General features: G+C 37.1%; 1 protein-coding gene and 1 pseudogene across 1 annotated transcript; one reads left to right on the forward strand and one right to left on the reverse strand.

Moving 5' to 3' along the window:
• Positions 1 to 8,160: 8,160 nt before the first annotated feature.
• On the reverse strand, positions 8,161 to 12,113 carry C1galt1c1 (C1GALT1 specific chaperone 1). The gene is made up of 2 exons (XM_046420907.2): positions 11,923 to 12,113; positions 8,161 to 9,593 (listed from the first exon to the last, which is right to left on the reverse strand). Exon 2 carries the CDS (start codon positions 9,586 to 9,588, stop codon positions 8,632 to 8,634), a length of 957 nt encoding a protein of 318 aa, XP_046276863.1. The 5' UTR covers positions 9,589 to 9,593; positions 11,923 to 12,113; the 3' UTR covers positions 8,161 to 8,631.
• Positions 12,114 to 13,737: 1,624 nt separating this feature from the next.
• On the forward strand, positions 13,738 to 13,845 carry LOC124076893 (U5 spliceosomal RNA; annotated as a pseudogene).
• The last annotated feature ends 1,659 nt before the right edge of the window (positions 13,846 to 15,504 follow it).

Here is a 15,504-nt window from a genome sequence, read left to right on the forward strand (position 1 = left end):
AAATCAATGTTGAGATTATAAGGCAGGTTTCTTTGTTTAAGAGGCTAGCCTTTTAGAGAATATAATTTATTCATGGAAAAAAAATAAGAAGGATGAATGGAATTTTTTCTAATAATATCATGTTTACTAAGAATAGGTCATGAGGAGGAAAAGTTAAAGAAAAACTCATTAGTACAATTAATATTTGCCTCTTGAAGTTAAAATTAAAGAATTCCAAATTTTATCCTTGAAGACTTTGAGAAATGAGAGATGCATTAGTAAAGTAGTTTATACTTAAAATCCTAGTTGTAACAAAGAATGGCATGCCTCATTATTAATGTTCAGTTCTAATTAGATGGATTGTTTTGGCAATTTGTGAAATATTCCAAACAGAACTGATGTTTCAAATGACTAAAATTTAGACTTGATTAGAGGAACGAAGTAAAAGATATGTAACCATCAAAAGTAGTTAATTAAAAATTGGGCTGTGGGCATCAGTCTTATGTGGAAGATTGTAATTCAACAGGCTATGATTTCCAAAATATAGCAAACTTCTTCATGTCCCCATATACCAAATTGGTTCATCTCTTAGGCAAAAACAGAAAATAAAAAAATCAAATTTACCAAACCACTCAAACCTTTTTAAAATCACATTCTAAAAATAGGAGAAACCCCATAATTTATATATCATAATTTTTATTACTTTTGTTTATTCCCCAATTTTTCAAATACTTTAATTTCAGCCAGTATGTGAACATGGAGGACTTCAAAAGCATAATGAATTACTTCCTTCAAGTTTATTGTAAATGTTCTCAAAACTCCGCCAAGAATATAAAGATTTGAAAGATAACCAAGATTTATTTTTTCTTATTTTAATTTTTAATCACAAGACTTGATTGTCAATGATACTTATTAACTATCATGTAATCTCCAATGGTAAAACAAGTGATTTCTTCTGATTTTTTACAAGCATGTGAGCAAAAGACTTGGTTTTCAGCAATAAATCATTGGTTCTAACTAAGCACTTGTTTGGAGAAAGTGTCATTTCTCCAAACATGTGTCTTGAAAACAAATCCAGTTCCTTTTTTGCCTCAGAGGAAGCCATGTTGGGGAGTCTTCAGAGATCTGGCAACCCAGTTTTATTCTTACCAACTTCTGTTTTGAAAGGGAATGCCTTCTGTCTTTGTCCCCAAAATCTTTGGTTGTCCTACACTGATTCCTGATGGAGCCCTGAGGCTTATAAACAAGTAAGATGCTTTTCATGATGAAACTGCATGTTGTTCTGATACTGTCTATTAATAGTCCTGAATGAGCTTAAATTTGAGGCACCTTTTTTTTTTTTTAAATTATTTTTTGCTGTGCTTGGGTGGCACCCAGGGCCTAATGCATACTCTGCATGCACTAGACTACTGAATAATACCCCTCAGCCTTGAGGCAACTTTGGAAAATATCAGGTACTTTTCATTTTGCTTCCTTATCTATAGGGCTTGAAATGTTTATTTCTGCATATTGATGTTTTAACTAAGTTTTAATTTCTCATTATCTGAAAGATTTTGCATGTACTTTAGTCTGAATACAGTATTTATCAATGCGAATGCTGCTCCATTCAAAATTCATTTTTAAAGCCAGAATTCACTCTTATTTGTCTGACTGGTCAGGGTGGGGGAGAGTCTTTTGTACTTTAAGCTCCGGACTGCTTTCTTAGAGAGTTGACTTATACAAGGTTAGGGAGATGTATGTTTTTGTATGACTTAAGTTCTTTATAAAGTTTGCTGATATAAGCATTTTGGATTTAAGAAAGTTCAACTTGAAATATATTTGAATATAGGATAGAAATAGCTTTACTTAATGGGATAATAGCTATTTTGAACCCATTAAGATCTCAATAGCTTTCAAAAAGCACATGACTGGAAAAATATTTTTCACTGGCATTGCTTTATTGTTTTAAAAATAGTAGGGACTGAAATGTTATTTAAAACTTGGATGCTTATACTGCACTATTTCATTTTGTGTTTCATATTGTGTTTCACCAGGTTAAAATTCTATATTTTGTAAAATGTCTGGAAAGGAGTCCAAAAAGTAATCTTGCTTTCTTGTTCCTGAATGCAAAGGTCTGAGAGGAGGCACATGATCTCATTAGCCTCCGAGTGTTGTCAAACAATTCTCCCTCATGTACCAAATGCCCAGATGCATTTATTGGGATGCAGGAGTCTCACTCAAGCAGTTTTTTCCCAAACATGAAGAGAAGCATCTTGGTTAAAGTGTGGGGAGATAGAAACCATATTGATTTGGGCATTTTGGCTCCAGTAATATCTCATCTACTGTGAAAGGTGGATGTTCTAAGCTAATTTCCTTTAAAAAGCAGTTCATAAATTTCTCCTTAAAATATTTATAAAAAAGCTGTTTTATCACACAGCACAGATTAAATGTACAGATGTTATCTTAAAATTATTAAGGTGTTTCCCTGTGAATTTGAATATTCACTACCAGCTGTTACATCAGTATTAATATTTTACCATCAAGAGATTTCATACAAAGGACTGATATTTAACTCTTTAAAGGGAAATAACATTCCCTGAGTGCCTACTATGTGTTCAAGTTCTATTTATATATTTTGCTTAATCTTTATGATGCTTCCATGAGGTAGACTATAATTTTCATTTTACAAATGAGGAAACTAAGCCAGGCATGGTGATGCATGCCTGTAACCCCAGAGACTTAGGAGGCTGAGGCAGGTGTATCACAAGTTGAAACCAGCCTCAAAATAAGATGGTACTGGGGATATAGCTCAGTGGTAAACTGTCCCTGGATCCAATTCCCAGTTACAATAAACACACACCAGACAAAAAGAAGAAGAAACAACTAAGGCTCAGAGAAGTTAGCTAATAAATAACAGGTTTGGAATCTGAACTTAGGTCCACCTGATTGCAAAGCCTGTTTTGCAGAAATCTCTTCTTTTTTATATTATAAAGTGTTAATCTCGACCCACAGTTAAACCTCCATCTTTATGGATTACTGGAGAGATGTGTGAATTGGCAAGCCTCTGTTCCAAAGTGGGAAAAATATGGATAGGATTTGAACGAGATGCGTCGGATGCACGCAGGTCGTGGAATGCACACAGTCTTGTGCTGCCGAGGCAATGTTTTCCTGTTCCCTCTTCAACAACAGGGCATGCTAGAAGAATCTTTAGAAGTTGAATAGTCCTCAGGTCTGAACTTTTCCTATTATTCACCTTTGAGCCAGGTGATTTGTGACTTTTTAAAGGTTAAAAGCCTTTGCTTGATCTATAAAACACAAAGGGGAGGGCTAGTTAAGAAGTGGAGTAACGAGTCTGTACAATACAGTGTAATACGCAAGGACAGGACTTGACGTTGCTTTGAAGATAGTTGTGGGGAGGTTAGTGAATAGTAAAATTAATGAGAGGAGCAGTTCTGGTTCAGTTATAGTTCAAGGTAAAAAAGTTGAGAGGTCTATATTTTGTTCCAAAGTACAATGATTTAATTTTGAGGAGGAGCAGCCAGTGATTGGACTCTTTAAAGGAGATGGCCTGGGGCCTGCTTAATCAGGTTGCAGTTTCCATTACATTCAAGAAAATCAGAAAAATAAATACAACTTGTAGAAGAAAAATTTGTTTTCTCCCATTCACTTTTAACCCTTGGTGGGGGAGAGGCGGTTCTCACATTTTTGGAATTGTTTAGAACTGTGGTGTACAACATGGTAGCCACCAGCTATATATGGCTACTGAGCACTTGGAATGTGACTAGTCTGAATTGAGATGTTGTGTAACTGTAAAATACAAACTGAATTTCAAAGAATAAAAAAAATGTAAACTATTTGCTGATTACATGTTGAAATGGCAATATTTTTAAATATATTGGGCTTAATAAAATATATTTGCTAAGATCATTTTACCTGTCTTTTTACATTTTAAAAAAATTAAAGTTATAAAGGGACATAGTATCTTTATTTTGTTTATTTATTTTTAAGTGGTGCTGAGGATCGAACCCAGTGTCTCACATGTGCAAGGTAAGCGCTTTGCCACTGAGCCACAACCCCAGCCCCTCTTTTTACTTTTTTAATGTGGTTACTAGGAAACTTAAAATCACATGTGTGGTTCACATGTTCAACATATCAAAGTCTTACATGAAGCCAGAAAGTTTTCCCCTCTCCCCTTCAGCTGGTACATGACTGGTGGTCTATTAGAATATTTCCATTAATTCAGTACTTTTGAGTACCTAGGTGAATGTCTCTATCTAGATAAAAGCATTTTAAATATTTTTAAGTCCTCCTACCACTAGCACTTTTGCCCAACTGCCAAAGCAATGGCATAACCAATGTGATTATTATTGCATGGAATTAATGAAAACTACCAAAGAAATGGAAATCATGCAGGTTAAAAATGGCATTTATCAGATCTAGGAATTTTAAGGCAAAAGGACCACCGTATTCTAATAAACTATGATCATGCAAAGCTTATACCAAGTGATCACCAGGCCTTGTATTGAACTCATAGATATACAAGGAAATTAGTGTATATGCTCCATACTAATAAAGGTGTATGTTTTTTGTTTGGTTGGTTTTGTTTTGTTCTGATATGGGAGTTGAACCCAGGAGCACTTCATTACTAAGCTGCATCTCCAGTACTTCTGTCTTGCTAAATTGCAAATGGCTTTCCTCAAATTTGTGAGCTTTCTGCCTCAGCCTCCTGGGTTGCTGGGATTGCAGGTGTGCACCACCACACCCAGCTGGATTTTCCTTTTTTAAAATTATGATGGGGGTGTGGGGGTGTAACCAAATGGCACTATGCTTGCCTATTATGCACAAGGCCCTGGGTTCAATCTGTAACACCACACATTATATGAGCCCTAGATAAACACCATTTTTTTTTACTTTCCAAACAAGTCATTTTCCCATTACCCTTTAAATGTTTTATAGCATTTTGTCTTTTTTTTTGGGGGGGGGGTGTATTTGGGATTGAATTCAGGGGCACTCGGCCAGTGAGCCACATCCCCAGCCCTATTTTGTATTTTATTTAGAGACAGGGTCTCACTGAGTTGCTTAGCACCTCACTTTTGCTGAGGCTGGCTTTGAACCTGTGATCCTCCTGCCTCAGCCTCTCAAGCAACTGGGATTATAGGCCCGGAAACATTTTATTTTTTTTAAAGAGAGAAAGAGAGAGAATTTTTTAATATTTATTTTTTTTTAGTTTTCGGCAGACACAACATCTTTGTTTGTATGTGGTGCTGAGGATCGAACCCGGGCCGCACGCATGCCAGGTGAGCACGCTACCGCTTGAGCCACATCCCCAGCCCCAGCATTTTATCTTGATGATATTGGAATTGGTGTGATTATTTTTAAATTTGGGGGAATTCATTCTTTACAGAGAGAGTTAGTAAATATTTCTGAATTTTAAAAAAATTTTATTTTAGTTGTAGACGGACACAATACCTTTGTTTTATTTATGTCGTGCTGAGGATTGAGCCCAGGGCCCCACACATGCAAGACGAGCACTCTGCCTCTGAGCCCCAACCCCAGCCCCCTGAATTCTTTGTATGCCAAAAGAAAGTCAATTTCTGTAAACATATGCTCTTCACATAATCACTCAGGCATGCACTGAATGCATCTAAGTCTGCTTGTACCAAAAGGAATAGAATGTTACCAACAAATGAAGGGCAAATTAGTGATACATGATCACTAGACTGCTTTCAGCATCGTTTCCAACATAGGTGTGTTCTGCTTTGAGAAAATCCAGTAGACATGTTTCTTTAAATGCATCATAGAAAAATTTGCGCATCATAAATCAGATTTGATACATAGCAACCCTTTTGCTACATCAAATAAAAAAACACTGAGGAGTCTAATCTATAATTTTCCCCAGATCCAATGTTTTAATTTTAAGAAGGAAGATTCAATAATTGAACTCATTCAAGGAGATGGCCTGGGGCCTACTTAAACTCAGTCTGCAGTTTCCACTGCATTCAAGACAGGTGAAAAATAATTTTTGGAAGAAACTTCAAGTTTTCTCACCTTCACATCTCACCTACAGGATAGGCGATGTGTATTTCATTTCTAAAATTGGTTTAGACCTGTGCTGTTCAATGTTTGCCACTAGGCATATGTGAAGTATATTTACATACACAAGTTCTGTTAAACATCTATTCTTCCCAATTCTCGCCCATTAACAGAGTAGGGTTAGGGTCGGTTTTTGGCTATTGAATGTATTATTTTTCTGTGTAAACTAACATATATGGAGATCAAATCTGTAACCATGACCTCAGTAGTAGTATTTTCTATGTCAGTGATTCAGATTTTATCTACAAGACTGTATATACATGAGTTGAATGAGACAATTTTTTTTTTTGGTACTAGGGATTGAACTCAGGGGCATTTGACCACTGAACTACATCCATAGCCCCCTTTTTCTTTTGTATTTTATTTAGAGACAGGGTCTCACTGAGTTGCTTAATGCCTTGCTTTTTGCTTAGGCTGGCTTTAAACTCACCATCCTCCTGCCTCAGCCTCCTGAAGCCACTGGGATTACAGGTGTGTGCCACCATACCCAGCTGAGACAGCACATTATTTGTGGTAATATCAAAGAATTACATGTACAAAAATACTCATGTTCAAAAATATGATCCTCGATTTGGTTTGAAGAATATATTACCTTAGCACTTATTAGCAAACCAAATAATAAATGCATCCTGACATTTATTATAATAAATTGATATACTTATGTAAATAAGATGAAAAATTTTAACATAGTATTGTTCTAGGGAAGGCAACACAAAAAAAATAGGAAATTTTAAGTATTTGTATTGGGAGCAGGGTGTCACATTCAGAGAGATATTGTTTATCATTGTACCCATACTGAGCATGATTTTGATCAGTAATTCAACTGAACCACATATTATTAGGGTGCTTGATATAAAAGTTTTATTATTCAAAATTATTGTTTCATCTTTTTAATTTTTTTTTTTTTTTTTAGTGTTTCATCTTAACCAAACGTCCCAGTGAGGAAGATCAGAGTAATTAAAACAAAGGGTTTGACACACTACTATGAGGATCAGTAATTTGAAGCCCACAGCTCTCCTGAGGAAATTCTCTTTCTAGTTTGCTAAAGCTGTGGGAGACCATTAGCATCATGATGTCTGCTACAAGAAATATTTTTTAATATTTAATTTTTAGTTATAGATGGACACAATAACTTTATTTTTTTAGTTGTAAATGGACATGATACCTTTATTTGTTTTTATTTTTATGTGGTGCTGGGGATCAAACCCAGTGCTTCACACATGCTAGGCAAGCACTCTACAACTGAGCCACAACCCCCACCCACTTTATTTTATTTTTATGTGGTGCTGACGCTCAAACACAGTGCCTCACAAAGGCTAGGTGAGCACTCCACCTCTGAGCCACAACCCCAGCCCTACAAGAAATACTGATACCTAAAATGTAATGGTCTCATACCCTATAGGGGCTTATTTTTTTTCAAAATATTTATTTACTTATTTTTAGATGTAGATGGATATAACACAATGCCTTTATTTTTATGTGGTGCTGAGAATTGAACCTGGGTCCCGCTCTTGCTAGGCGAACGCTCTACCACTGAGCCACAATCCCAGCCCCTATGGGGGCTTATTGATCTGACTTAATTCACCATGTGCTGGCCAGATTATTGGACAAATCAGCTCCATGTATTTCACACATTTGTAATGCAGGAACAATTGTATCTGGTACCACTGTGTAAAGATTTTGGGTAGCCACTGATATTAGGTAAATGGTATGGTAATGCAATGTGGGTGCAAGGTTAGGGCCTCCACAGCAAAAACAGTTATGTGTGGTGCAACCACTAAATGAGAAAAATTTCAGAATTTGAGCAAGTACAAAAAAAACTAAAAATAAACAAAAAATATGACAGACTCAGTTAAAATGAAACTGTCAGGTGGCCCAAACAAATTCTGCAGACTTCCACAGAACTCATTTGCCTAACAGTAATATATAAATTTTAACTGATTCACTTTTTATCTAAGTTTCTACTCAGAGCTTGATTACTGAAACAACAGTTAAATGACATTACATTTTTTATAGTCACCTCTCCAATTTCAGTATCTGCATGCCAAAATACAGAGTCACATAGAAACTGTGTATGCTGAGGAATACCACTAAATTTTCTCACAAGGATAGGATTCAACTTTTCTTTAATAGTGGATAGGAACATTTCCTTGGTTGCTTGGTTGTGTATTCTGAGAGGGCACATCCACTGGCACCTGAGGTGGCTTAGAACATAAATCTACATTAGGAGTAAAGGAAATACAGAGCTAAAAGTTTTGCTTTAATCACAAATTCACAACTAGATATTTCACTTGAATATATTAGAAAGTTAAAAAGACATGTTAAATTTTTCTAACCAATTAGCAAAAATATGTCAAATTTTTAATGTTTAGAATTTATCACATAAATATTTATAAATATGTCCTTTATTTGCAAAATTATTCTTAAAACATTTTAACACATTTAAATTGTCTTTTAAGGAAAAAATACCACCCTATTTAAAAACATACTAATAAACTTTAATGTCTAATTATACCAGTGCCACCAGATTAAAAAAAAAAGTATGTACCGCTATAGTAACACATGCTCTTTTTCCACTTATCAGTCATTATCAGAACCATTTGGAGGTAAGAAAATCAATGCATCATTGAAAAGATGTCCAAATGCCCTAAGACGGTATACCCCATACATCATCACATGCATCTGATTAGGAGTCAGTCCATTAAAAGTAACAGCCATATCTGAACAACATCCTTCTACTACCTGGTTGGGATGATTAGTCATTGCTTCTTTAATAGAAAGCCCAACAGATTTGGTATTAAATACATCTTTTCCGTCTGCGTCTTCTGCGTTTTCTGCAAACACTCCAGCGTATTTCAGGCAGACTGCTAGCTGCTTATCTTCAGATATCTTCCAAATCATTCCTCCCTGTTCAGGACACTTTTCAGGGATATTCAGAAGGCTGTTAAGTCTTTTCATTGATTCTATACTTAAGACAATTCCTCCTTCCACACTCACATATTCAAGGTCTCCAGATTTTATAGTGTGACCTAGATAGAAAGGTTGTGATGGATCCTTTTTTAACAAAAAATACTTTAGGTTTTCAATAATAGCAAATGTAGTGGGGCATGCAAGAAAGAACCAGTGGTATTGGTTGCTATACTTATCAAAGGCATATTTGTAAGCTTTTCTCATCATTAACCACATTTCACTTGTTTTCATATTAATTGACTCAAATACTTTAACATTTTCAGAACTGAAGAACTCTGCTTTGTCACAGTGTTTGGTCCAAGTGTCCTTCACTGCAGCCCAAAGACTCACATCTTTGGGTTTTACAAGGATGATGCAATATACCCGAAAGCTCTTACTGAGCTCCATGCGTTCATCCTCTGAAATTTTCAAGATATCTTCTTTGTTAGGAGCTTGTAGGTGATGATGCTCATGGTGATGCATTCTATTTCCATGACCAATTCCAATGTGTCCTAGAATGGTGATCAAAGCACAGAAAATGCTTCCGAGCATCACACCCTTCAAAAATGAACTGCTTTCAGAAAGCATTTTTCCTATAAAGAAGAAAAAGACCCTTAAAATACTTAAGTCTAGTCATTTGGTTTGGTATTACTTTATTCTGACATTTTGCTCTTAATGCTAAAAAAAAAAAAAAATCCCAAGCTTGAAATCAATTTAGTTGCAGACAATATTAAGCACTTTCAGAATCTTTAGTTTTCAATGGTATCTGACTTCTATTCCGTATAAAATATAATTCTGCAGAAATTCCTCTATGGAGGATTTGCTGTGGGAAGGTTATTTTTGTACTTTATCTATAAGGATTTAATTAACCAAGCATTAAATCAAGGTATTAGCCCTGGAAACCAATGTTACAGAGGTTATCTGTCCATCATTCTTTAAAGAATTTTGTACCCCAATCTTGCACTATATTATTTAAGTACCTCTGAAGATATAAATGGACTTTTAGATCAATACTTTAGATTGAACAGATAAATCACCTATAATTGGCAAATCACCAATGGCATCTGTGCTAACATTTCTCTTTTCGACCTTTGCTTTTTTAACTGATGGCTAATGTCTTATGTGTTTTGAGTATATCTAAATCAAGTTTCTTGAGATTGATAGATTTCAATGTGTATTGTTAATGTTTACCCTCCTGTTCCTAAGATTATGGGTTTCCAATAAGTCATCCCAGCCATTTTATTTCTGAGAAAAAGGAAAGTTTGATTGCTTTGCTAGCAAAGGAGAAACAGGAGACTCCTGTCCCAGAGGTTGTGATTCGCCTCATCCCAACTAATGATGGAATAAAAGCCCCCAATGAAAATGAAGCTAATAAATAAATATAGGCATAGGGATCATTGATAAACATTAGTACTTCCTCAAAAGGCATTTTCTTCTTTGGGTAAGTAAAATGGGAAAAGTCTACACATACATTTCAATTAGAAATTAAAAGAAAACATTAAATACAACTACTGAGAAAATTGTATGCACACGTCTATGCAAAGGCTGAAAATTCCCCCAATCTCTTCTCTATCTCCACAAAAAATACTCTAGTGAGCTATTTAGATTTCCCCCTTGTTTCTCAAAGTTGAAAGGAACCTTAGAAGATACCTAATGGCATTTTTCTCATTTTACAGATAGGGAAATGGAGGACTGCAAGGTTAAGTAACCCAAACTTACAAAACTAGTCAGTGTTAGTAGACTAGAACTCAGATCTCCTGACCTGTTTAATTCTTTTTCAATTAAGGACTAATAATCTAAACAGTGCTTCTACCATATTATTGAGAATTTAATAAATGAGTTCCTGAATAACCTTGTTTCCTATAAATTAAAAAATGTGGCATCTAATGACTTTAAAATTTTTTTTGTTGTAGATGGACACAGTACCTTTTTATTTTATTTATTAATGGGGTGCTGAGGCTCAAACCCAGTGCCCCATGCATGCAAGGTAAGTGCTCTACCACAGAGCCACAACCCCAGCCCTCTGATGACGTTTTGCACCCAACAGCACCACATTGCTACAAGGAAACCATTCCCATGGTTTTCTTCTAGAGGAAATGGACTTTGACTGCTATCAGGCCAAGGTGTGGAATAGATTGGTAGATGTAATTCCTGAGTGTGAGGTGGGGAAAGAAGAAGGATGTTAGTTCTCTTGTGTCATTCACAGAACTTGATCAATAAACAATTCCAAGAAGTGAGAAGCAACAAAAAACAAGGTCTGCTTAATTAAAGAATTGTCAGATACACTCTAAACTTAATTTATATAGGATTTTGGCATTTTGTATTACACAGTTTTCATTTGGCCAATATATGCTAATTCACACGCCTCTTTGCTTGATTATGGCATACGTGTGTCGGAATTCTTCTTGGTGGGGACCCTACTCCTGGCTGAGAAAATATTAATTAAAACGCAATAAATCTACAAATTTTACAGGATTATTTTCACCAATTATTTCAGGATTTTTTTTTCCTATTTGGGGAGGCAAAAAAAAAAAAAAGTAACACTGGGGGCTGCACAGGATAGGAATTTTTTAACATGACGGAAACTTAGAACTGCGCGCGGAAACAAGGCAAAAACTATCCAAGTGGTAGCTTTAGAAGGTAAAGGTGGGTGAGGTGGATTATGTAAAAGGGAGAACCACAAAATGGAGAAGTGAGGAGTAGGACAGGGTCACCCCAAGACCCCATGTTAGTGCCAAGGGAGCGCCACCAAGAAGGTGGCTCTCCATCTCTCTAACTCACTGGTTCTCCCTCAGCACCTGCCCGGGCATCCCGCATAGAGCATGCTGGGAACAAGCTAGGGCCCAGGCCTCCCCCGGAGAAGCGGAGGGGCCAGCTGCTCCGGGGTGAGTTTGGGGTGGGGAGGTAGACCTTGGCACTCACCCGTGTCTAGAATGGCTTGGGGATAGGAAGGCACGGCTTCCTTTCACGTTCTTGCTACTCAGTCCCGCTCCTAGCCGGGCTGCTCTAGATGCTGGCGGTGTCCTCTCGTTGGTATAGCTAAAGGTGGGGAGATCAAGGAAGCTGACTCTCCGAAGGAGGGGGGCGGGGCAGAGGAACTCTGCGCCGGGCGGAGGTGCCGCCTTCCCACGCAGACGTCGAAAAGGTCGGCGCGCACGCAGCGTGCCTTTTCTCCCCGCCCCTCGTCGAGTTCAGAGAAACGCGCAGGGCTGGAGTGACCTGAACGTTCATCAGTACCCAATGAGACGCCCAGAGAAGCGTGAGTGCGTACAACTCGATGACACCTCCCACTTCTTCTCTACCCTGCTGAGAGGCTGCCCCGGCGGCGCCGAAGAGCTTTGCTTCCTGCTGCGCTAGTTTCACTCTTTTAGATGGTTTCTCTAAAGTACCCAGCTTCTTTTACCCTTTTGTCGACCAGAGAGTGCTCCACACTGTATACCCGGGCTCAGATAAAAATGCAGGCCATTAAAATAGTAATCCAATTCTAGAATAAGGATTCACAGTTGTTATGGAATGGGGTTTTAAGTCGCTCTGCCTGGAATCCAATCCTGTCGTCCCGTCTTTTGATAACCAGGGAAAGTTACTTCACCTCTTTATGCTTTGGTTTCTTTTGTAAAGTTTGGTTGCTATATATGTGTGTGTGTTTTCCTAACTTTTTTCAATACTGAGGATGGAGCCCATGGCCTTGCATTGGCTAGGCAAGCACTCTGCCCTTGAGCTAAATCCCCAACCACTTTCTAGTAATGTTTGGAAAATAACACAAAAGTGTCTATTTTACAGAAGATTATGAGATTGTGCACATGATCCCCTTAGCAAAAGTTCAAGTGTAGAGTAAGCATTTATTAAATCCCTAGCACTTAAGCTAGTGCCAGCATGCAGTTGACAGTACATATTTGTAGAGTTAATGTAGGAACTACAGACGAGGAACCAGGTCCACAAATACTAAGGAACTTTTGAAAGGCCACCATTAAAATAACTGCAGAGATGGGACTAGAATCCAGGGCTCCTAATTAAGAGTGTTCCCTTTTCACTAAATATGTGATCTGTCTTTTAAAATTCACTTTTGTGCTCCACGTGGCATGTCTGTAATCCCAGCAACCCATGAGCCTGAGGCAGGAGAATCACAAGTTCAAAGCCAACCATTGCAATTTAGGGAGACCCTGTCTCAAAATACAAAATAAAATAAACAAATTAAGAAAGGGATGTGATTCAGTAGTTAAGTGCCCCTGGGTTCAATCCCTAGTACAAAAAAATTCACTTTACTATATATAACTCTGTGTGTGTGTGTGTGTGTGTGTGTGTGTGTGTGTATATATATATATATATATATATATATATATATATATATATCACTAGATCCCATTCAAATAACACTGAGTGGAGACTTAGGCCGGATTTCCTAAAATCATATATATATATATATATATATATATATATATATATATATATATATATATATATCTCGCAGTGATCCAGTTTAAGTAGACTGAAAGATTCAGGGAACAATGAAACAATGAACAAATAGATTATAAGCAATTACTATCCTGGCAGCACTACCCTAAATTCTGGGGCTATAATGTTAAAATAAGTTTCCTGCCTTCATAGAGCTCTCAGTCTGGCAGAGAAGAAAGACATTAAACAATTCATTACAATGGTGGGATGTACACTAAAGGAACACACAAAAAAATGAAGTCTAGGACTAGAAAGAAACTTAAGAGTACAGAATATCTCCATTGTATACTCTGGTTTCTCTTCAAATTGTAGAAATCTTTTGTCCTTTACTGAAAATTTCCGTGGAGATGAGAAAATTTTAAACCAGGTTTTGAGGCCTTGTTTCAGCAAGGCAACATTAAAAATAATATCTCCATTATATTTTGTTAATGTATGTATATTGTTTTATGTCACAGGGATTGAACCCAAGGGTGCTTAAACACTGAGCCACATCCCCAGCCCTTTTTATTTTTATTTATTTATTTGAGACAGGGTTTTGTTACCAAAAGTTTGGTCCTTGTCCCTGATGCCAGTCCAATAATGAGTTCAGAGTTTTGAGAAAAAAGAAAAAGAAGTTTTATTGCTTTGTAGCAAAGGAGAAGCCCAGAGGACTCCTATCACAGAGGCTGTATTCTGCCCATCAGGGACAACCAGGGGGCTTTTAAAACAGGTGATGCAAAGGCTAAACTCTATTTGTTCTCTGTTAGAGTTTTAATTCACTCATATGCACTCACGCTTCTTAATTTGGTAGTCACTTTGGAGATCTTCAGGTGCCATCCCCAAAGTCTTAATTACTTCCTTCGTGTGGTGGGTGTGTCCTCAAGAACAGGTAATTCTGCCTTGGATGGGGAAGAAAAGTGATCCTGTTTTCCCTGAGATTAGGGGAGAGATTAGGGAGGAGGAGGGAGAGAGGAAGGGATATATGTCCTTTAAAAATTAAGTCACAGTGGCAGAGCAGCGAGGGCTATATTCAAAGCCTAAAATGGACTGCTTTTACAGCCAGCCTTGCTAGCTTGCTGAGACTGGCTTTGAATCTGGGATCCTCCTGCCTCAGCTTTGTAAACTGCTGGGATTACAGGTGCATGCCACCATGTATGGCCAGGGTATATACTTTGTGGTGAGGAGAGCTTGCTCGCTCTCTGCTTCCTGGTGTCATGTTCTGAACTGCTTTCCTCCACTACACTCTTCCTCCATGATGTTCTGCCTCACTGGGGCCCAGAGCAATGGAGCCTTATGTCTATGGACCGAAACCTCTGAAACTGTGAGTGCAAAATGTACTTTCTTTTTCTAAAACTCTTCTTGTCAGGTCATTTGGTCAAAGTGGTGAAAAAGCTTACTAAAATAGAAAAATATAAATTTTTTTTTTCTAAAAAAGAGTAACTACCTGAAATGACAGATATATTGATTAGCTTGATTTTGGTAATCATTGCCAAATATGCCTCAGTAAAACTAGAAGAATATAAAATGATTTTTTCTTGGTACCAGGGATTGAATCCAGGCATGTTTAACTGCTTAGCCACATCTCAGCCCTTTTTAATATTTTATTTATAAATTTGCTGAGTTGCTTAGGGTATCATTAAAATGCTGAGGCTGGCTTTGAACTCGCAATCCCCCTGCCTCAGCCTCTCTAGCTGCTGAGATTACAGGGTTCCCCACCATGTTGGGCAAAAAAGAAAAAAAAAATGATTCTTTTTGTACAGGAAGGTAAACCAAACTGGATATAATGGTTCAAAATGCTCAAAAACAAACCATGGAATTTTCAACACCCAAAACTCTGTTAATAAGGGGTTGTCTAAAAATAAAGTTTTCTACTTTAAGCAGGGCTTAAATATAATTGGCATTTGAAATGAATTTAGATGATTGATTTATTGTTAGGTGATTGCATTTTTAAAATGACATTCCTTTTTTAGTCTAATTTTAAAAATACATGCAACTAGTGTCTTGCCTAGCATGGTAAGACAGGCCTGGGGTTCAGTCCCAGCACCAGAAACAAACAATACAATACAATTAGTG

The sequence above is a fragment of the Marmota monax genome, unplaced genomic scaffold (assembly GCF_021218885.2).
Source record: "Marmota monax isolate L192 unplaced genomic scaffold, Marmota_monax_Labrador192_F-V1.1 WCK01_AAM20220418_F8-fsc00155, whole genome shotgun sequence".
Classification (NCBI taxonomy): domain Eukaryota; kingdom Metazoa; phylum Chordata; class Mammalia; order Rodentia; family Sciuridae; genus Marmota; species Marmota monax.

Bases quoted from the DNA above. Each gene is read 5' to 3' on its own strand.
- C1galt1c1 (XM_046420907.2), bottom strand. From the start codon at position 9,588: ATGCTTTCTGAAAGCAGTTCATTTTTGAAGGGTGTGATGCTCGGAAGC.